Source organism: Primulina tabacum, chromosome 18 (assembly GCF_025594145.1).
Source record: "Primulina tabacum isolate GXHZ01 chromosome 18, ASM2559414v2, whole genome shotgun sequence".
NCBI classification, from domain to species: domain Eukaryota; kingdom Viridiplantae; phylum Streptophyta; class Magnoliopsida; order Lamiales; family Gesneriaceae; genus Primulina; species Primulina tabacum.
The window spans coordinates 29,496,109-29,519,026 of record NC_134567.1 but is presented as its reverse complement, the minus strand read 5'-3'; the positions used below and the strand labels follow the sequence as shown (position 1 = coordinate 29,519,026).

Sequence of the window (22,918 nt, the reverse complement as noted above, 5' to 3'; positions counted from 1 at the left end):
GCATCGAATTCGATTTCAGTCATCTTTTGTTGTTGATTCGTTTTAATCACGTTGGATTGGATATAGCAGTTAACGTGTTACCAGCACGGTACGGTCTCAGTAGATAATCCGTGTGAAAGCACCCACGCTAGAAAGCTGGTTCTTGATGAACACAGAAAAATGAATGTGTATTAAGATCTCGTTGTCGTTTTCAATGTTGTTTTACCCTTACTAATCTTACCTCAACATGTTTTTCATTCATTAAAGTTACCATCCATTTATCCAATTCAATTCCTTTTCATATTCGGAGGTAATCGTATTAGCTTGAAGTTGAGACTAAATTATATTTGCAGCGCAACATAAAAAAGGATGAATATGAAGTGGTTATTTGAATATGGCAAATTAAACCTCTTCCGAATATAGAATAAAAGCTCACATTTTTAACAGAACATCATTTATTTGATAAGAGGTAGAATATTGTTTTAGGCATCCGTCTATTCTATTAAACTACCTTATTACTATATATACAAACAATAAACCAAATATTATTTGTAAAGCAGAAGGAGTCTAGCTTTTATTTTTTTTCCAAAATATAGAATCAAATAATTCGAATGTTGTCCAACATCTTTGGATTGGGTTCGGGTATATTCCCAAACGGAAATATTCGGAAACCTAAAATATGGGTAAAGCCCAATTGTAGCGGATATCGTGCGATTAAACCCAATAGGCTTTCGTAAGGTATAGGCCCAACTAAACGTAGATCACTCCATCTCGACGACACGCTAGTAACTTCTGCCGAATTCCCAAACAACCACCATCTCCCTGCTCAAATACTCAGTATCTCATTTCTTGAGTTCTCCTCTCCCCCAAGCTTTCCACCGGATTGGCAATGGCGTTTTCACTGGCCTTGAAGAAGCTCGTTTCATCCGGTGTCCTCTCAAGGTACCCTCCGACCACTACGCGCTGTGGCTTACCCCGACTTCTGACGGCTCTTCAACTCCAACGCCGTCCGTGAGCACGATGCGATGAACGTGACTTTGATATTGAACATTGTAGATCGGATCGCCGCGTCTTCTTACATTTTTCAGGTAATTTGTATTTCTTGTGGAACCTTCTGCTACTGTTATTATTGCCGTATTTAGTTGATCTGGGTTGGAATTGACTTATATTTTTCAGCATTTCTGAGTGGAATTGACTTCTATTTTTCAGCATTTCTAGGTATTAGTTTGTAAATTTTAATTAGTAGGAGGTATTTCTGCTCGCGTATTCTCCTCTTTTTTGTCACGAAACTTATATTATTCTCTGTTCATTTTAAAACACAAGTAAGCTTTCAAAGTGTGTGTGATGAAGATAGTTTAAATTTTTTGATTGCGAGGTACTGTTTAGTTGCTTGTGTTCGTGAAAAATTGAATAATGACAGCAAGTATCTATGACTGTTGACTTTCTCAGTCCATTCTCATCACGCAGCAGCCTGAGCCAAATCCTGAACATGATGGATCAACTTGTGGAATCCCCTGCAACTTCAAGCTTAAGAAGAAACTGGGACGCTAAAGAAACATCTGACGGTCTTCATCTGCATCTTGACATGCCTGGTCTGAGCAAGGAGGAAGTCAAAGTCTGGATGGAGCAGAGCACTCTGATCATTAAAGGCGAGGGCAAGAAAGAGACTGTGCAGAGGTACAGTAGCAGAATCGATCTTCCTGAGAAACTGTACTAGACTAAATGAGATCAAAGCTGAGATGAAGAATGGGGTTCTCAAGATTTTCCAACCCAAGATCAAGGAAGAGGACAGAAGTGATGTTTTCAATGTGAATGTTGAGTTAGCGATGAATCCATACTAAATAACTGAATGTTTAGTTGCTTTTTCTCGACTGTTTGTCTGAATCTGCTTTGATTTTTTTTGATAAATGGGCTTTCTAGTTGAAAATCATTTCACCCTAGAATCAGTTTCTTTTATCAACTTGTTTATTTGTGTATTGATAATACATCAGGTTGCATATCATTACAGTACATGAAGACAGAGAGTGATATTAAGGTGAAAGATTACCTTAAAAACTATGTCTTTACCACTTGTAATTATGCTCGACTCTCATCAAATGAACCTTAATATGTTGAACACATCGAAAAAGAACAAAAGATAAGAGGCAACAAAATAGTTAACTCGAAATCATATATCTATTTACTCTCTCCATTACGATATCTTCAAGAATGATATTGTCATTTTTAATCCAACATATGTTACAGAATAATCACCAAACTGATAAACTCTGTATTACAATTATGGAAACCCGCAAATAGCGCTAATCTCCCTGTCCACACAACAAGCTTGACATTGCAACTCTGCATCCATATCCCTCCACCCAGATCTCCAGTGGTTTTGATGTCGTATTTGGCAAAAGACGAGCATCCGATTCAAAATGGGATTTTTCACCCACATTCGCCTCAAACATTCCGTCAAACTTTCGCGATACAAAGCTAATTTTCGTCTCAGCCATGTTGACTTTTGCATGTTACTAATCATTTCAATACCCTTGTATTTAAACTTGTCATCATCACTCAGAATCAGCATGATACAAGTGAGATAAACTGCACCTACATGCTTTGCATCTACAGCCTTGAGTAGGTATTAGCAAGCTGATTTAATATCTGCCCGTTTGAAGTAGTCCGACTGAATCAAAGAAAGATTTTTTTAAAAAAATTAATGCATGTCTGGGTATAGTTTTGGCTCAATTACATGATCTATAGACAAAAGAGACCAACAATAATTCGAACGCAGATCAAATACAAAATATTAAATGAACTTACAATCGCTTGTCGATACAACAACTCAGGGTTTTCCGACTTCCAGCATTTGTTCAAGAAAACTTGTTGCTCTTCGCTCCAAGGTGTCCAAGAATCTATGAACTTTTTGTCCAGGGACATATGACGGTACACATGCGAATCCTCACCGATTTCTTTGAAAGTTTTACAACTGTGTAAGAAACGACATAATGTTAATCATTAACATCACTTATAAAACAAACATCATCTAGAAACTAGGATACGCTAAAACTTTTGAATACCCAGATGGCTTATTGATCCGTTTTTTAGGCAAAACTTGAATTTGACATGAATCATTTAGATTAAAAAAAACACATTATCGTTAAAATCCTGATTCGGATTTCTTGGAATATCAAATCACACCACCTTAGAATCAGTCACATATATACATACCTCGACTTGGCGTTGATTATATCAATAACCGAAGATGTTGCTACTCGAGCCAAAACTTCGCCGACCAATTCATTCGGAAGTGTTTCAAATCTTGAAACGATAGGTTGAATTTTCCCGAAATATTGTCTGTGTCTCCTCGTAATTCTTGGCATGGCTGCAGGCTTCAAATTATTCCTTTTTTTTTAGCTTTCCACGTTAACTTTTATTGCTTTTCTTTTGGTATTGCTTTAATCTTGTGAGACGGGAGTGTACTCGGAGGAAATAAGAACAAGAATTTATTAGAAAATTAGAATAACATGATGTTGTTTGTATAGTACTCAACAATTTCAGGTGTTCGAGTCCTTTAAGGTTTCTGCATGGAAACATATTTGAGTTTGAAAAGGAATCAACTTTTTAACGGTTTCTAGAATATTTTTATATTTTTAAGGTAGTACATACATAGCTTTGGGGATAACAACGTGACGAGATTTGTGGGATCTTGATTTTATTCCCATGCATAATTCGTGTCCATTAATTTCCCTAAATAAGAAATATAGAAAATATACTTAATTGTTAATTTGCATCAATACAATTAACCGTTTTAGCCTTCTCAACAAAAAACAAAAACAAAAACAAAAAACCGTTTTAGGATTTGGTTTTCGACTTTTTAAGAGTTTGAACCCTTGCCACTAAAAAATATATGTAAAAAAAAACTAAAATACATGGTTTATGATAATTTTAAATTTCTTCTTTTTTCAATTTTTCTCATGTTTCCTCAACTAATTATTACTTAAAAGAATAAGAGAATGAGGCTTTTCCAAGCACCGTCATGGACAAGACAAACGAGATTAAAACAAAACTCACAATATCTTAGATTTCTTTATAATTTAAAATCACATAAACTATTCTGGTGGTATATATATCTGTTCTATTTACCATTTATGGGTCTATTTTTTGTCCACTTTCCCACTGCTTCAACAAATTTTAAATGATGTAATATTAGCGATTTACTTATCATTCAAACATTATATATAAATAATGTTTATTACGATTTCTTGATGATTTAACATGAATGAAGACGATGATAGGAAATTTGGCGCCACGGAAAAAATAAATTTTTTCATTAGTCGGGTCAGGTTGGGATCTCTCTCACCAAAATTGATCTGCGAGACGGTCTCATATGAGTTTTTGTGTTAAGTAAATAGTAATTTAAGAAATAAAAAATACACGAGAAAGTTAATACACTAATCTTCATATATATTTTCAACGTTTCATGACACTATTAGAGGGTTATGATAATTTTTAGGGGAAAAAATACCACTATCAAATTCTCACAACAGCTATTTCTTTACCATGCCTAGATGTAACCAAGACCGTCAAGATACTCAGACTAAACTAAATATGGCAGCAACACAGGCGGCTATTTTGGAGAAAGAAGAACTCCGGAATATCCAGTGCTAATTGATTTAAAACACAGAACTTATTCACAACCTTCAGTTTAAAACACGAAACAGTTTTCCATCTTAGATTCAATAGGGTTTCTGGCTCCTCTATGGACATTGTCACATGCATTCAAGTTGGCATTTGAAACACAAGTTGATCGTCTAAGATCAGCTTCTGCCTTCTGGGGAGATCCCATGAACTTATTTTTTCCTGTCATTGAACTCGGCTGACAATTTAATATTTTTTTGTTGGATCAGAGCAGCAACTTTTGTATTTCATGGCCAAGGCATGCGCGCTTTAAACAAGACAAAGACCGAGCCTCCTTGGGCCTTGAGTCCGGATGTACACCCAGTGGATTTCTAACTACTCTGTTTTTTTTAAGGTGAATGAAAACCTCAAAAACTATGTCCACCACTTCTAACTTCCCTTTGCTCTCACCAAATGAACCTTAATATGTCAAACACATCCTTCCTACAATAGATCCCACCATATTCTAATATACACAAGCAAAAGAAGAAGATGAGAGGGAACAAAATCTTCAACACGAAATCATATCCTCTATTATTCTACTGTAAGCCAACTTATGTATATTAATCAGAATGAATTTTGTCAAATCAAATAAACTCCCATTTCTATGTATCCAAGAAAACATAGAGCCTAGAAGGCACATCAAAACTGATAAACAACAACTAAATTCATAGAGTTTAGTTGCATAGAAACCTGCAGCGGTGCTAATTAATGAAGGCGGATGACTTAGAATCAGTCTGCCAATAAAACCGATCACCATCCAAATTAATGAAGAAATGGCAATTGCATTAAGCAAAATTCAAATCATATGGCCATTTGATCAACATAATATATAGAGTGCAAGTGTATTATACAAGAAAATATTACCTATAAAACCAACAAGCATACAAATCAAGAATAATGCAAATGAAGATCACATGGCCATTTAATCCACAGGATATATATAGTGAAGTAAACACGAATTCTAAATGTCAATAAAACCAGAGACTATCCCAACAAATCCAGAAAACGGTGATCACTTTTTACTTGCATCACAGCATTGCAAATCGCAGTGCCATTTGATCAACACAGTATGCAAGGTCGCGTCATAAGAGCAAATTAGCGTATTACACGTGAATTTCTTCCATATACATTTATGGCTGATAAAAACTCATGGCACCAACCTTCGGTTGATTACCGTGCTAGTAGAATCTAAAAACATGGTAAATTCGTTGGCTAACTAATTTGAGCTTTGAACAATAACTCAAGCAGTTTCCCTTCAGTTACCATTCCTATTTCCTACAAGTCGATCAAATTCATAGATCCGAATCACAAAACAAGACTATGTTTTTCTCTTAAAAGGGAAAAAGAATCATACAGCGGATGGAATATGCAATCAAATCTCTCAAACCCATGTACACCCTATATAGTGGTTGTTCAAACGGCGTCGTTGCCGGATTTCTCGGGCTTCCGGTACTTTTCCTCGACTTTCTTAGCAGTAAAAAGGGTGTCATTAACGACCTTCTTGATATTGGGAACGTCGTAATTCTGGGCAAGGTAGATTCCGCAAGCAGTTCCAGCTATGAAGAAGAAGCTCCTCCTTACGATACCCATCACTCTTCGCCACTAAAAATTAAATGAAAAGACAGGTAGAACTATCGTGTTGTGTGCTTCTCGGCGGGAAGATTTTCTAGATCTTCGAGCAGCGACACGGGATCGCCTCTCGCCGACGGCGGGGGTTGCTAGAGTGCTCGGAAGGGGAGCCAGAAAATGGTTCGCGATTTCGGGAAAATTCGTTTTCAGCCTGAGGGGCCACCGGTTCTCTTTTTGGTTTTCTTTTAATTTAATATACTTTCTTTAACTAATAATTAACTTGAAACAAAAAAAAAAATTAAGGTAAAAACTTGTGTGAGACAATTTCACGGGTCGTATTTTATGAGACGGATCTCTTATTTGGGTCATCTATAAAAATATATTATTTTTTATGCTAAGAGTATTTTTTTTATTGTGAATATCGGTATGATTGATCTGTCACACAAATAAAGATTCTTGAGATCGTCTCATAAGAGACATACTCATTTAAAGTTTACCTAATAACGAAGTAATTTGAAATTCACCATATTTCGTATATCTAATATTTTAGATGACTAATGTATATATGTACGATTAAATTTATTATTTTATTGTTAACAATAAATTTATAATCGAAATCCATTGATTTCAAATTATACGGCAACAAATACGACATTAAATAATCAAATTCTCTCAAACAGTTCCATCCAAATACAACTTCGCCAACTTAGATAACGAAATAGGTGAAAACTTGAAAATTTATAGTAGTGTCGGTAATACGAGGATTATATTAATACATTAATATGTTAAATGATAAATTAAATTCTACAACTGGTCAAATATAATTATATCTCAAACTAGACTCTCTATATCTCATTAGAGTTTATGTTTACAAAGAATGTATAAAGTAGGGAATAAAGTTTCAAACAATATTGTTTTTAAATAAAAATAATGTAATGACATTTCTAAAAATCACTTTGATAAAAAAATACTTCGAAACTGATGTAAATTTTTAATATGTATTTGGTAAATCCCCGATATGTATAGTAACATGTAAACCACGTACATCACATAAATCTGTAGAAAACTGCATACAGACTCAAATAGAGAAGATAAATTGTGTATGTTATGGTTTTAGTTTTTAGCCTTAATAAATTTTGATTGTTTCTCTTTTTGAGGGTGTTAATCACTAGATAAACTTCCATTTATTTCTACAATTTTTTTTTTTTTAAAACTGCTTTTTTCCCCCTTACATTTACACCATTTTTGAGAAGGGGTAACTATTTCTGAAATTTTTAAATTTTTTATCGTCTAAAATTAATTATTAGATCTGAGTAGCATTCCAAGATAAGGTCTAAATTATTCTTCTATATATTTTCACCTTTTTACATTGAATTAAGGTGCAAAATTAGCAGCAAACACGGCTGAAATTTGGAGAAATATAACTAGACAAGAAGATGAGCCCATCGACACTTTTTGTTAAATGTTGTCATCATGTCTCTTGAATCCTCAATATTAAATTTAGATTGCAAGTAATCAAGGGATATCATGAACCTATGGTTTTGAAGTAGTCCAAAGAGCTCATTTTTTATTTTTATTTTAAATTTGGGAAGAGGTTTGTTACAACATGAATTGAGTCTCGAACATGATATAACTAAGACATTTCTATGATTGTGTCAGATGGGGCTGTAAACCAACCGTTCACTTATGATGGAGCTTCCGGCTATAGGTCCTTAACGAATAATATTCCGATCCCGCGTTATGTCAAGTTTATTTTTAAAAACTTTTTTCCAAAAGATTCGATTATATATCGTTTGAGACTTGAAGGCAGAGGAGGTAGCTAGTTAGCCCTCCTGATATAGGTAGAGAAGGGAAGGCACGAAGAGTTTCCATAAGTGAAGTTTTGTTTAATTTCCTTGCCGGTGAACAGGAACGTGCTATAGATGCTTCAAGTTTCTATCTTTAATCAAAATTTGTGCCTATATTATATAAACTAACATGGATAATACATAAAAAAAAAAATATGGAGGAACCAAGTAGCTAGGGCTTACTTCATAAGAAAGTCACACATCCATAGAAACTGATACATATGAAAGGCCAACGGACAGAAGAGTCAGATGTAGGATGAAGAGGTTCAAGCAGGAGAAGACAAATAGTAAAGAACTGCACAAGCAAACCAGACCAATTCATTGATGTTTGATCCAATTACAAACATGATTTAAGGAATATATTATTACATATTCCTGCAAGTTCAAAATTAATTAATTAATTAAATTAATATAGGTAATAGGTGAAATCCGAAAATCTGGTGAATTACTTGGAGACGACGATCTAATTTCACAAAGATCATATTTTTCATGACCCAAAAAAGAAAAATATCAAAATCATAAACTATGTGGAAAACGACTATATATATTTTAAATAAACAATCCATCTTGTTATATAAATTTATTTTCAAGCCAAAAATGCAATATTGGACTTTGTTGGGGTGGTGGTTTACCGATTGAAGTGCTAATTTGAGTTGTCTTTTTGCCTTGAAATGAAAATGGGACCGAACAGCACTGTTGAAAAATGTGCACAAAGACAAGGCATGCATGCAGGCAGGCAAGCAGGCAACAGCTCATATGAAGCTTACGTCTAATCCATCACGGCAGTCGATTTTGTCTTTCATACTGCACACTTTTTATTTTTAGCCAACATTTTAAGTTCAAATTTTAAGTGATGCAAAATATTGATCTTAGTAGTAGTGAGGATAGTGTGTTCGTTTTAGTCATGTATTTTTTGTTGAATCGATTATAATCTTGCAATTCGACAACTAATTTTAGTTTCATTCTCATCTGATAATATTTTAAATTTTTATAATTACGTGATCACACATACCACAAATTTTGAACAATACTTAAAATCTCTATTAAAAATCAGATTTCGAAAACCCTTAAGATTGAAAAATATATAAATTGTTGTCGGTAGAAAATCTGAACTCAGAAAAATCAGTAGTACCACTGAACTAGCTAATAATATATTGGGCTCCAATCCCCGTAAAATTCTCCCTTTCCACTATAAAACCGAGTCACCTCAAATCAGTCACTCGAGTCGCTTCTATATTTCTGATATTTTCTCCTGGAATTTGTATTATTATTTTCAGAGAAAAAATATATATTTTCTCAGTCGTCGATAAATTATATAATAATGATGGCTAGATCTTATTTCTTTATTTTGTATTTTATTTTATTCATGCATGCATGCAAATGCAGTGCTCGGCCGATTCTGAATATTCGTCCTGAGATGTTTCCATCTCACGAGGTAAGTTTATTTCTGAATTTTCTACATAATTTAATCGACATATTTTATATGTTTAATTCAATTTATATGAGCATTGATTTGGCTTGGGAGAAGATGTGAAGAAACATCGCCCCATTTTCATATTTTTGAACATATTTGTTGTCATAATTACCTATGCAACTCAAATCTTTTGACAAACACAACAACACATCGTCGAGTTTTTACCGTTTTCTTGGTAGTAACATTAATTGTTGATCCTCATTGATGAATCAGATCTTCATTTGTTCCTTTTAACTGCTCGCAGATTCAAGAAAAGTTTGAACTAAGTCGCAACTCGAAAGATTCGGAGAACTCAAAAGCAAAGGAAGAAGAAGATATCCTTCACAAGAAAAATGAAGGCACAAGGAACAATTCAGGTGTACTAGCTACACTCAAGCCTATCAATCTATAAAAACTAATACTCCTCAAAGTAAAGTATTTCATCTTTGACCAATTATTGGGCATATATAATGCAGGAAGTGATGAAGAATGGGAGTCCTGGCTTCACAGTGCCATGATGAATACAACAAAATTAGAGGTAATATCTAATTTTTTTATGTAAAAAAATAGATTTTTGTATAAAATTTTATTATTTTTAAAAAGTATTCATTTAAAAAAAAATTTGTGACACTATATATGATATGTGTATGTAGGGTGAAAGGGTGTCACAGCCACAACTCAAGGGAAGAGGAAACTCATTGAATTCATCAATTTTCAGTGAAGAAAATTTAATAATGACGGACTATGAGCCACCGCATCGGAAATCTCCAATTCACAACTAATAAATCCGATATTTAATTTTAATTAATTACTTTTATACAAGTTTTATTTCTTAAAGATACTTTAGAGTATGTCATACACAAAACATAAGATTGCTCTTTTAGTCTCTTTTTTTCTTATTTTCCCCATGTTTATCATATGTTTGGCGATATATCCGTGCTTTGGTTATATTCGAAAGTTAATTTCAGCATTTGTGTTAGTCTATTTTGCACTAAATGACTTCATGTTAGTGTTATGATATTACGGTTCAGAGTAGGTCTCTTGTGAGACGGTCTCACGAATCTTTATCTGTAAGACGGGCCAACCCTACCGATATTTACAATAAAAAGTAATATTTTTAATTAGCATAAAAAGTAATATTTTTTCATGGATGACCCAAATAAGATACCCGTCTCACAAAATATGACTCGTGAGACCGTCTCACACAGGTTTTTACCTACAGTTCATATTCACTTTTATATGTGTGTACGTCGTAAAAAACAAAAAGTCGTGGACCTCACATATAAAAATAAGTGCGAATTGTTGAATATGTCTTTGAGTTAATATCTTAAAAGTTAGGTTGAACTGTTAAAATACTTCAGCGATAATTTTCAATTTAACTTGGGATTTGCGATTGTTTTAAGATAATTGACATTCAAAGCTTCTTAAATTAATTAATAACAAATTAACTATTAATATCGGATCGAGCTCGAGCAACGGGTGGCATGACATAGGATTTTGTTTTTTCATATTTTGTTTATTTCTCAGTAGAATTCATTCATCAAATTAGTTGTTGAAAACATCAAATATAAAATGAAAAATTGGGATTTTGGTCAGATAAGTTATTTTGTTTTTAGATTTTGATAATTTTTTTGTCAAAATCATTAAATCCAATTAATATTATTAATTCGACGTCAATATTCTCCTAACTAGCTCATGTAGATATAATAAAACTATATTATATATTACAAAATCTCTCTTTAAAAAATCCATATTAGCAAAATGAAAAATGAAATTTTTTCCTCTTAGTTTGAAATATTGAGCGTCGAACGATTTATTTTTCACTTAATTTTTGCTTAGATGAAGTTTAATTTGTATAACATGAGTTTTATTTGCACCATAAGAGTCATATAAGAGAGAATTGGTGCCACATAAACAATATTGGTTTAATGTTCCGGTTAAAAAAAGAGAAAACATTCAAATTATTGGATGAAAAGTAAATTTTAACACGTTACATGATTAGATCCAAACAATGACAATTTACATGCTAAAATGTCAATTTTCCCAAAATAAAACATAAATCTAATTAAAATGAAAGATAACCTTTGATTTAATAAACAGAACTAATTTCATTGTCTCCTCAGCATTAAATAATTTTTTGAAAAAAATGAACATTTAAACTCTTTTCCTTGCATACATGATACCACGATCATGTAAAATAACACAAAAACTATTGTAAGACGGTGTCACAAATTAATTTTATGGGATATATATTCTACTTGAATCACTCATGAATGCTCATAGATAAATATCAATGAGACCGTTTCGACCAACCCACGAGCTTGTTGAAACTTTAATTTAAGGCCTCAAGAGCACATAAATGAACAACCCACTGCTCGACACAAAAACTCCTGTTGAAACTTTATTTCCTGGATTGTATGATGAAAGCTTCTAGTCTTGGATTTTAGCAGGGAGAACAGAAATACAGCACATGTGAAATGAATCAGCGATTGTAACCTCAACCTCTACACCAGGTTCTATACTGATTGAAGTGATCTGCTTAACAACGTCTGGGGAGCTGAAAAGGTCAATCACTCTAAGAATAAATACCAATGCCGCAAATTCAACAGTTTAGAGAGTAATACTTGAATCGTTAAACGAATGAAGGAAATTAGTTCCTGTATAACCAAAGTACCTCAAATTGTTCTCCATGAACTCATGGGAATGAAATTGCTGAAAAGTATATTTACCAATTGCCACAGAGAGAAATGTATGCTCAAATGCTACCGAAGGTCGAGAGAAAGGCCGGCGACGGCGGGAGGATTGGTGACTCGCAGTTCACGCCAACGATGATGATTATGATTGATATGATTTAAAGCACTGGGCCTAGCTCGAACAGGCTGATGGAAGGGACAATGGGCCTAAAATTTCAAATTCTTGCCCATTTTTACTTTATTACATCATCTTAGATTGTCATCTTATGAAGAAATTAGGGGATAGCAGTTCAAGGGTTGGTCTAAAAATTCTAACTTTTTTCAATAAATTTAAGAGTGAAATGATAACTTGTAACGCGATTTTGTTGATGTTTTGTGGAGGATTATGGTGAAAAATCTCTATTTGTTCTGTAACATGTTGTTTGTGTTTTGTTATTATTTATGGTAATATAAGCTTCATTCAGGCCAAACTCAGTCTTTAAATTCATTGGAAAAAGTTTGAATTTAGACCAACCCTTGAATGCTATCCCCTAATTTCTCCATATAAGATGACAATCTAAGAAAACAGCAATTGCTCAGAGTTTGAGGGGCATCACATACAGCCTTTCAAAATGCACGCTGATAATTTAATAAAAATGAGACATATACTTGAAGAAGCCATTTTAGTATATCAAAGAAGACATGCATATAATTTCTCTCTTATATTTTGTGCTCAAAATCGTATTATACTTTGCTTAAACAAATCTCGTTTACATGAACTATAAAAAAATAAAAGCACCAAATATTATATATGAATCATATAAATAAATTTTATTTTAAAAAAAAAAAATCAACTATGAATTATTTTAATAGTTTGTCATTTGATATATTTTTTTCAAAGAGAAAAATGAATCAAATGATTTATCTGTGCTTTATTGTATTTTGTTTGTATACAGTGTTTGGTACATTTAATTTTTTATAATTCGTGCAAACGAAGAAACTTGTTTGAACAAAGTGTAGCACGATTTGAAACATTAAATACAGCAGATGATTTTCATTCTGAAATAAAGATATGTAATCAACTAGTATTATATCTTTCGCACCAAAAGGACATAATAAAATAGATCAAGTATTTCATATGAAATATTCACTAAAAGCACCTCCAAATTAGTTACTCCATTTGGTGGTGAAAATTTTATAAACTCGATCCCTTCTTTTGCAGTGGATTAGGTGGTTAGCTCTGTGTCTTAGTCTTAACTCTTATTCATCCACAAATTAACTTCACTGGGAAGCAAAATCATTTCAATTGCAACATTGTGAAGGTCTTAACTCCATTCAATAATTCAAAGCCTATTTATTTTCTAATTTTCAGAGAAATAGACAATCAAACGAGCCATGAAAATTCAGCATTCAGCTTTTATGTAATTTGAAATCGTTCAAACCATTTATCGAGTTAAATCTATCTTTCGAAATCAAATCAGTCAATCCAGACACAATTTTTTTTTTTACTACATATTGGAATTTTGTAAGGTTCATCATTTTACTCTATTCTGTGTGAAAATATCATCATCATTATTTAAAAATTAAACATTTGAAGATATACATGTGATTAAATAACTTATCTGTTAGAAAAAGATAAAAAAATGACGGGGGCATAAAGGGTGGTTCCAAAACCTTTCATCAGCCAACTTATCGCTCACAATTCGTTAATTATTTCTAAAAAAACTAGAGATCATGTCATTTCACAAATTAATTTTATGAGATGAATATCTGATCCAATCTAATTTATAAAAACATTAGTTTTTATGTCAAAAATATTTTTTTATATATATGCATGAGTCGAGTTGATCATCTCACGAATAAAGATATGTGACACTGCTTCACGAAAAATTTACTCACTTATTTTATATTGGATCCATATATAGACACCCAATTTATTTTATTTCAGAATCCCAATTTATTTTATTTCAGCTTGCACCTTACACCTTTGACTTTTAAAGCTTCTGAGATACATTTTTTCTCATCCAAACAAAACCCTATAAAAAATGCTTGATCCATTACCAACATTTCCATTCAAAAATCCTCTACCCAATTCCTATTAATACCCAAGATCTTGAATATTCACTCACCAATTTCCATCAAATCCAAAGAAAATGCTGGATTCCACACTTGAATTCTTCACCTTAGCTGCATCAAATTCCCTTGCTGTTTTCTGTTTCTGCAACCTCATCATTGGCATTATACTGGTGAGTGGCAGCTCAAAACCCAACGAAAGCAGCCCTTTTCTCAGCGATGAAAATCTCAAGAAAGATGCTGCTTCTTCATCGGCTGATTCCATCAAAGTGAACAAAGAAGATCGATTATCATCTGTCGGCATGGCCGATGAAAGCAGGCCTTTTCTGATCATTCGTAATGTCGAAATTTTCGAGGAAAACGCAGTTTCTTCGTTTGAAAAGGCTAACGAATCGATGAAATCTAACCACGATGACGAAAAGTTGTGGTCTGTCAGCATACCCATGGATGATATTATCATCGAAGAAGAAAGCGATGCTGACAAAGAAGAAGATGATGAATTAAGAGAGAGAATCGAGGAATTTATTGCGAAAATAAACAGGGGATGGAGGGATGAAAAACTCGAAACATTTTCTTGATTTGTACACTTTCGGACTTTATGGTTTATTCAGTTTGTGAACAAAGAAGATCGATTATTATTTTAAAATATGACATTCGGTAATGTATTTCAAATATAATCTTGATTTTATTTTTTCAAAAAATATTTAAGGTGAAACTCTATTGCTGAGTTATATCTTTTTCTTGTCTCCATCAAGAAATAAAACCGACTGATCTTAAATCAAAGTATCGAAAATCAGGTCTTTTTTTCCAAATATCCCAACAATCTCGATTTAGAATATTGGAGGATTCAGTAGTCTGATATGATATTTTGGGTAGCTATTTAAATTCAAAATAATGTCAGTCATCAACTGCTACGTCTCCCACACTATTATACCATCACACGAGTAGGTCTCTTGTGAGATGATTTCATGAATCTTTATCTGTGAGACGGGTCAACCCTACCGATATTCACAATAAAAAATAATATTTTTTCATGTATGACCCAAATAAGAGATCCGTCTCACAAAATACGACCAGTGAGACCATCTCACACAAGTTTTTGTCTCATCACTCGCGAGCAACACACATTTCACTCTCCAAAAATCTATGATTAGAAACTTCCAATCTATTGATGTTTGCTCGATCAACCATAGAAGGATAAATGGAATGAAGTTCGCAAGTCAAATATGATTTTATATATTAAATACTTTAGTTAGAGTAGCATGTAGTTACTAATTTGAGGAATAGATTTCGAGTATTTTGGAAAGTTTAATATTAAATTATTTTCTACTTTCTGTTTTTGTTTTTTCTTTAGTCCAGATCACAACCAGAAGAAGCATAGCTTATCTTGCTTTGTAGTGAATAAATATCTGCAAGTAGTTATCCAATTTGCATCAGCAGACAAGAAGATTTTATGAGTTTACAAAGATAATAATTTTTACTGTACAAAATAATATTATTTCAAGCATAGGGAGCTCAAAATTTTTTTTTTAACCACACATGCACATAAAAAAATGCATATTCCAAAAAGGAAAAGAAGGAACTTTATTTTGACAAATAACAAACAATATCACTCAACATTGAGATGAATGGATCGAGTTTGCCCATTGGCTTGTGTCACAACAATAGTAGTATAGGACTAATAATCTGGTGCACAGTTAAAAAAAAAAAAATTGGAACACAAGATAAATAACTTGCATGCATTCTCCGAAAACCAAAAGACCGACCAGTAACTTCTGATAGAACTCACGTTGGATATAGAACTAGAGCAAATTCAATGTGTTAGTCCATGCTCATTTGTATATAGACTATTCCAGGGGCGTAAAGACATTTGAATTGACTAAACACACCATGATTCACACAACCCAACGCAGAATGAGCATGATCTCATCAGTTTACGATATCACATTCAACAATTCATGCTCATGTCACAATCGTAGAATGTAATGATCTGGGAAGTACGAATCCCGCTCTCCTCTCCTCAAACGAATATTCAATCTCTTCTTCAGTTGACTTGTCTGTAGGAGCTGGTGTTAAACCCGTCTGCATTGGAATGGACACTGTTGAGGGCGTGGAAGGTACCGGGACTGGCATTGTTTGGGGCGTCCTATTTTCTCCCTGGGTTGTGGGGAGAATCTTGGGAGGAGTACCGAACTGTGTGTTGTTGCTTGTTGTGAGAAGAGTCTTCTGCAACATTTCTCTATGTTTTTTGTGTAGATCTTCCAACATATTTGTTGCATTGGAGTTTGATGAATCCGTGGAAGAAATGGGAGAGAATGGTTTCCGTATTATGGGCGACTCAAGATCACAAGCATTTGATACATCGAAAGGATGAAGCTTCAAGGGAAGGCCAACCATGTCTAAACCTCTACCCCCTGATATCAAAAAATAAAAAAATATTCACACTCCGGGAGAATTTTGTCTACGACAAAATACCATCCATCCATCCATACACGAGCTACATGCCATGTTTGGAAACCTTATTCTTCTAGACCTTTTCGCCAAGTTTCAAAAACCTTATTCCCACATCTTGATGTTTTAAGACATTACCAGTGATGTCCATGGAACTAAAAGGAGCTTTAACCAGAAAACAGAGGAAAAACTTTACCGGAAGACAGAGCAGCTGCAAAGCCATCGTCTCTAAAACGGTCCAGGTTTATACGTTCATTCTTTTTGGCAGTGCGTGCATTAGGAGTAGCTTTTGCAGGGAGCAGATCAGGTTTATGAGTCTGTAGCATGGGCCCTCCAAGAGAAAGTCTTCTATTGCTTGGGCCGCCATATGACAATCTAGATCCTTTTTTGGCACTTGGGTTCTTCATGGGGCTTGGTTTTGAACCATAAAGAACCTCCTGCTCTGTCAGTAACTGCCCTTGAAGTTTCTTCTCGTCCTGATGTGAAAAAAATGATAGAAACCAATACAGTGTGAGAGAGATTTAGTAATGGAGATGAAAAGAGATGGTGAACGGGTAATGATGTCCTTTTTCTTGAGAAGTCATGAGTTTTGGTGTTTAGCTAGAAATTAAAATTTAAAAGGTACACGCAGCATGCATACCCTCTGTCTTTTTTGCTCCAATTCTTTTTCTTGCCGTAGAACCATATATCCTTCCAGCATAGAAAGAAGGCGAACCTAGACAGCAAATGACAACCAAAGGTAAATTTTACCCACAAAAATTTTAAGGATTGATAGAAAAATTACTTGAAATAAAAGGGTAAAACTTACACCATCGTAAATAAAATATAATCCTTTCTCATTTTCCCATGCTACGATCTTTGAGGCCAATGTATCCACCATTGCTTTTACACCAAATTATGATGATAAATACATTATCAAATTCAAAAATGCATTAGCCACATTTTTCACTGTAGGGGGTTACTAAAAGCAGAAGGCTCTTCTACTAATGCATGGTGTAAATATACCTGGAAGTTTATTGACCAACACACGAGCTTTTTCAGCACGTCTTAGAGTAAGATGAGCACCCCTCCCAGCATTATAGCGGTTATCATCCTATGTTGAATAAAACTAAAAGTTATTTTTAGTAATCTAATTGTCAAAAATCATCTTGTAATCAACAGCAAATTGTAGAAACAAACCCTACTATACTCCTCGAGCCAGCTCTCCTCCTCACATGCAGCAATCCACTTCTCAACCTTTTCTAGGATCTCTTTTCTACTGAGAGCTTCCTCCTTGGCCCTAGATATTTGAAGCTCAATTTTCTCTAGCACACAAGCGGCATCAACTGCTCCTTCAATTGATCAAGGAACTAAAAAATGAGGATGCAAACGAACTTCTGAAGGAAAGATTGACAACTGTGTTTCACATAAAAGAAAATACCAGGCTCAATTACAGTATCCATTGCTTCATCTGTTTCTGGAATAAGATGTGTTTTTCTATGAATATCCTCTATCTCTGCTTTCTTTTTCAAAACAAGCTCCTTCAATTTTCTTGTTTTCAACTCTTCCAACCGGGAAACTTCCGCCTTGACCTGCCAAAAACATGATTTAATTACTTTCAGAACCAACATACATTTCAACCCTCAACTGAAAAATAAAGTGAACCGTCAAAGTACGACAAATTTATACAATCATCGACCCCAAATAAAAGACCTAGACTCACATGATCTATAAAGTTGACATAAAGCATCTCAGGTTTTGTTATCTCCTCTTCTGCAGCAACTATGTTACAAGTGAACTGTTGAACTATCTGTTGCTCTTCAACAGGCGTGTCCAGCAATTTCCAGAGCTCCAGTAATGTAGTAGTGAGATCTTGTAACTATTAAATTTCACAGAGTCAAACTGTATAGATTACAACTCAAAGGGATATCGCTAATCTAAAATATTCACCTGCTGAATTCTCTGTATTTTAAGTTCTTGCAGTCTCTGTATAGCAGTTTCCAACTGCTGCAAGGTATGATCGCTAATACTTTTTGAGCCTTCTGATTCTCCTAAACTTGGGTGAATCTCACTCACAGTTTGTTTAAAATCTATACCAAGGACTGAGCACAAGGTATAAACAAGGTTCAAATAGTCCAAAATCTGATTCAAACGTGCACTCTGAAACCAAAGGTCAGAAATAGAAATATCACACATACAAAAGAGTATCAGAGGAGAACAAGAAAACCATGTCAAATTGATGAAGGTATTTATGAAGGACAACCTTTTCTTCTTGAAGTGCTTTAAGCTCTCTGTGCACTTCTTCCAGCTTTCTAGAAGACAAATCTGTTTCATCTACATCTGTATTACTAGAAGTATACCCTCCTGAACAGATCTCATTTTTTATCGTATGTAGCTCCTCTAAGGCAGCTATAATTTGATTCTTCCTGTCACATTTCCTGTTCTGCATTTCCTCTATCTGTGGAAGGATAGCTCTGAGTTCAGCTTTCAGGCTTCTAGGGTTTTGATCAGCCTGCACAAAAGACCAGCGATAATGGTAAGATAATATCCATGGTCAAAACTTTAATCTTTTTTCTGTAGCTACCTATTCTCTGCGGTGATAATGTTTATCAAAACATATCAAACTCATGTCGATCTTGAGAGCTAGTTTTCAGGAAATGACTTTTACGTCACGATATCTCATAGTTAAGGTCAATATGAGCTCATGCTATAGGACTCTACGCCTCTACCCATGAAAAACCGTATAGGACTATAATACTGATTAGCAGTTGAAACTGAATAGTTTTAACACACGCTTCTAAGTTATTATGTTCGTACATTCACAACCGAAGGAACAAAAATGCATATCGCAATGTCATTATAAAATAATTACATGAATGACTCGGAGCTTTTAACTTCTTAAGCCTTACCTGCCTAATGTGCACTGGCATCTCTCCCATTGCAGAGCAGATTGCAGCAAGCTCAGCTTCAGCATCAGCAATTGCTAACCTCAGCTGAGCTCTATCTTTGTTAGCCTGATCTACTTTTCTTCGGTACACCTCCATACATTCTTGTTCAAGTTGAAGCAACATTCTGTCCCTTTCGGAAGCAGATTCACCAACCTCATCCCATATTATCTGAATAGTTTACCAGCAACACGTTGGATAATAACAGTCAAATGCAGGCACTTCAGTACTTTGCGTAGATAAAGGAAATTAGGAGGGGTAGACGCCATAAGCAAGTGACAAATTAACGGTGAGAAAACCTGCAATTCATTTAGTAGAGTTCCGCATGATGTTTCCAGATGCGAAAGTAGATTCCTTTGACCCATCGAAATTTTAAAGTGGTTATACCTGCCACAGAAGCCGTATATTAGTAAGGTCATACGCACAATAGATATCATACTATATAACTATCGATTATACAACAGTGCTTTTTGGGTCGGGAGGATTTTTATATGCATTTGAATCACGTAATCTTTAATCCATCAATTTGATATCAAGGACTCGATATCTTTCAGAAAAGATACAATAATTGAAAGCGATAGAAACGTAGCAGTTTCTATCAATTAGCGTCACAGACTCTTGCCAAGCCATGTGATGTACGTAGCAAACTGAAATTGTGTTAAATCATATGCACCATGTAGTGAAACCAAAAAATGCATATTGTTAGTTTATTTATTTATTTCTATAATCTCCCAGTTCTCTTCATCGGGACAGTTAACCGAAAAAATGAAAACAAGAACAACTAAAGTTCGATGTGACAATTGCTCAACTGGCATTTACTCAAATAAAAATAAATAAAAAGGTAGACCCTGTCTGTCTTGACTCAAAAGCATATATTGTATATGATTAGAAGCTAAATTAAAAGCCCTAAATGATTTCACTAATAGAAAAACGTCAGGTATCAAACATTATTTACCCCCCGTTCATCTCAACTTAAATACAGTAAAGCATCTAGTGAAATTTGAGCACTCAAAAACTAAAGCTCAGATTTTTCCAGGTCAAAAAACCGTCCTACTTGAAAATTGAATTAGAAAACGAACCATGAACTTTTGGCCTTCTCCGCACCCAAAACAACCCTCGTCTGAATTATTACCTCATAAAAACTGAATACGCAATTTCCAAATTATACGAAAATGTGTTCACAGATTCGCCCATTTTTTTCATTCCCAGCATAATAAAAATAACATTAAAAAAAACAAAGAGAAACTAAACATAGATTCAACAGCATGCATAAACTAGAGGACCGATTAAAATTCTTGAATTACCGCAGTTCTGGAAAATGGATCCGCGAATTTGCGTTTTGAGGTGAAGCGAGAGGAGAGAATTAGGGAGCTGGAGAATCGATAAATCTGACCGTTATAGATGAGACAGAGAGGAGGGTGGTTGTTAATTATAGTGAGGTGGAAACGAGATTTTCAAAAATTTCAAGCCACGGGCAAAAGTGATTTAGAAGGAAAATTAATAATCGTCGGTTGACCTTGGCCAGGTGACTGTTACAACTTAGAAATGGTAATATGAGTTAATGACATTTTTTCCCTCGTGCACGAACATAGTAATCTGCAAACGATTTTTTATCTGTGATATAGGTCAACCCTACCATATTCACAACTTAATGTTATGTTTGCTCAACTTGTAATTTCAACTGGTTACACTTGCTCTAAACACGTGTTAATACATATGACTTTGCACAATAGATTTTTAACAAATCGTATTCAAACTTACTTTACAAAATTGGATATTTAACTCAAATTGTTACACGAGTTTTTATGACTAATTTAAATACTTCTCATAATTCACGTGGAATGAGATAATTATACAATGAGAAGAACATTGATAATTTCAATGACGCAATCATGTAATACTCGATTTTTAAATTTATATTGTATTTTCTAACGAGTATTTCTTGTCGGACAAAAAAAAAGTACAACTATAAGGACATATTTAAATTAGGAAAAACTATATTTTTATAAAAGAGAATCGATATAATACATTCTTATCTTGAAATGGAATTGCTCACGTTCGAATCTCCAAATAATTGTACCTTGTACCAAAATGTTGACGGGTGCGGACATTTAATCGACAGGTGACAGCAAAGAGTTCAATGCACCTTCTTTATCTTTACATGTCTCCAACTCCGATTCTGAATATGGGAGACAAGTTGTCTTATAATGCAAACACAACCAACCTTCATGACTTGTGGTGAGACATGTAGAGAGGCACATGGATCATCATCCCCGGGTTGGATCCAAATCGCCTCTCGAGTTAAAATAAAATTAGATAATATTTTTTTTGTAAAAAAAACATAATTCATCTTAAAAAGTATTATTAGATCATCGGACTTGCGTGATTTTTCTGATTACAACGCCAACCTTCATATCTATTAGTTCTTTCATATACATTTTCCACATAAAAAAAGGAAGAAAGAAAATGATGATGTCTTTGACTTTGGAGTTGCAAATTTCTTTCGAGATAGTGCCTTTTGAAGTGGGATCCTAGTAATGAACACTTACCTTACATGGCTTCCCATCAAAGCCAAGAGTGTGAAGCAAAATGAGTGTGAGATAAGAAGACTCCCCTGGGAAATTGATTGTGATTTTAACATTAAATTGAGCCTCACATTTCGAAATACCTTCAATGTCAGAATATGATCTCATTTTATTCCAATGCCACATGCTAAGTGCTACATTTTTTGTCACTTCCACTTGTTATTGGCATATATAAATAGACACTAAGGTAAAATGGGGTTTGGTCCATATACCCTTTCCGGTTGAAAATATAAAGTATTGTTTTGGTAAGTAGATTTATGGTTTTCCTAGTGAAAAAAATAAGCATCAAATCCTTCATAACAAAATAATTAAGTATCTCATTTAAATCATCTCTAGGTATATAACATCCTGGGAAACCAATCAGACTACTATATGTTCACACAAGCTTGAGCTCTTAGTGTAGCTCGGGCACCATAAGAAAGCCAAGATAATGAATCAAGGACCTTGTTCACGTGTATCCCATGGACCAGAATCTCCTATGTGTCACATCATGACCAGTGTCCGAGTATCTCGGGACATGTACCTATTATGGGCTCATAGTTATGGGATCATCATGTATCGAAATCATTAGCATGTCAATCAAGTGCACATAATGGTAATGTGACAAGACTAGAGACAATATGTATTGTCGGTCATAATAGTGTCAGAATACAGTGCATGAGCAATTGTCCAATCATGAAGAAGTGATCGAGCACTGAAA

The 22,918-nt window shown here is 34.2% G+C and overlaps 3 protein-coding genes, 3 long non-coding RNA genes and 1 pseudogene across 11 annotated transcripts; 3 read left to right on the top strand and 4 right to left on the bottom strand.

Annotated features, from left to right (window-relative positions):
- The first annotated feature begins 2 nt into the window (after nucleotides 1-2).
- LOC142533834 (heat shock 22 kDa protein, mitochondrial-like) lies at nucleotides 3-1,909 on the top strand (annotated as a pseudogene).
- On the bottom strand, nucleotides 1,444-3,459 carry LOC142533835 (uncharacterized). The gene is made up of 3 exons (XR_012816828.1): nucleotides 3,193-3,459; nucleotides 2,785-2,950; nucleotides 1,444-2,647 (listed from the first exon to the last, which is right to left on the bottom strand). It is a non-coding gene; the product is annotated as an uncharacterized LOC142533835 (long non-coding RNA).
- Nucleotides 3,460-4,433: 974 nt separating this feature from the next.
- Nucleotides 4,434-6,443, bottom strand: LOC142532946 (uncharacterized). 3 transcript variants are annotated; one of them, XR_012816640.1, is made up of 2 exons: nucleotides 5,999-6,443; nucleotides 4,434-5,107 (listed from the first exon to the last, which is right to left on the bottom strand). XR_012816640.1 is itself a non-coding variant. In XM_075639498.1 (1 exon), the coding sequence occupies exon 1, from the start codon at nucleotides 6,232-6,234 to the stop codon at nucleotides 6,058-6,060; it is 177 nt and encodes a 58-aa protein (XP_075495613.1). In that variant the 5' UTR covers nucleotides 6,235-6,443; the 3' UTR covers nucleotides 5,639-6,057. The 3 variants fall into 3 exon arrangements, 1 of the variants encoding a protein (XP_075495613.1); XR_012816639.1 differs by having other exon boundaries at nucleotides 4,438-5,085; XM_075639498.1 differs by lacking the exon at nucleotides 4,434-5,107 and having other exon boundaries at nucleotides 5,639-6,443.
- A 3,333-nt stretch (nucleotides 6,444-9,776) lies between these two features.
- On the top strand, nucleotides 9,777-10,397 carry LOC142532756 (uncharacterized). The gene is made up of 3 exons (XR_012816604.1): nucleotides 9,777-9,890; nucleotides 9,990-10,051; nucleotides 10,167-10,397. It is a non-coding gene; the product is annotated as an uncharacterized LOC142532756 (long non-coding RNA).
- A 1,431-nt stretch (nucleotides 10,398-11,828) lies between these two features.
- On the bottom strand, nucleotides 11,829-12,418 carry LOC142532158 (uncharacterized). The gene is made up of 2 exons (XR_012816526.1): nucleotides 12,188-12,418; nucleotides 11,829-12,070 (listed from the first exon to the last, which is right to left on the bottom strand). It is a non-coding gene; the product is annotated as an uncharacterized LOC142532158 (long non-coding RNA).
- Nucleotides 12,419-14,114: 1,696 nt separating this feature from the next.
- Nucleotides 14,115-14,904, top strand: LOC142533103 (uncharacterized). The gene has a single exon (XM_075639741.1). The coding sequence runs from the start codon at nucleotides 14,339-14,341 to the stop codon at nucleotides 14,834-14,836; it is 498 nt and encodes a 165-aa protein (XP_075495856.1). The 5' UTR covers nucleotides 14,115-14,338; the 3' UTR covers nucleotides 14,837-14,904.
- A 1,113-nt stretch (nucleotides 14,905-16,017) lies between these two features.
- On the bottom strand, nucleotides 16,018-21,167 carry LOC142533471 (65-kDa microtubule-associated protein 3-like). 4 transcript variants are annotated; one of them, XM_075640256.1, is made up of 13 exons: nucleotides 20,896-21,167; nucleotides 19,933-20,020; nucleotides 19,598-19,804; nucleotides 18,952-19,200; nucleotides 18,639-18,848; nucleotides 18,412-18,567; nucleotides 18,130-18,280; nucleotides 17,889-18,034; nucleotides 17,715-17,802; nucleotides 17,518-17,591; nucleotides 17,350-17,424; nucleotides 16,906-17,185; nucleotides 16,018-16,672 (listed from the first exon to the last, which is right to left on the bottom strand). In XM_075640256.1, exons 1-13 carry the CDS (start codon nucleotides 20,898-20,900, stop codon nucleotides 16,221-16,223), a joined length of 2,181 nt encoding a protein of 726 aa, XP_075496371.1. In that variant the 5' UTR covers nucleotides 20,901-21,167; the 3' UTR covers nucleotides 16,018-16,220. The 4 variants fall into 4 exon arrangements, with proteins under 4 accessions (XP_075496371.1, XP_075496370.1, XP_075496372.1 ...); XM_075640255.1 differs by having other exon boundaries at nucleotides 17,889-18,040; nucleotides 20,896-21,166; XM_075640257.1 differs by having other exon boundaries at nucleotides 17,889-18,040; nucleotides 20,938-21,166.
- Nucleotides 21,168-22,918: the final 1,751 nt, after the last annotated feature.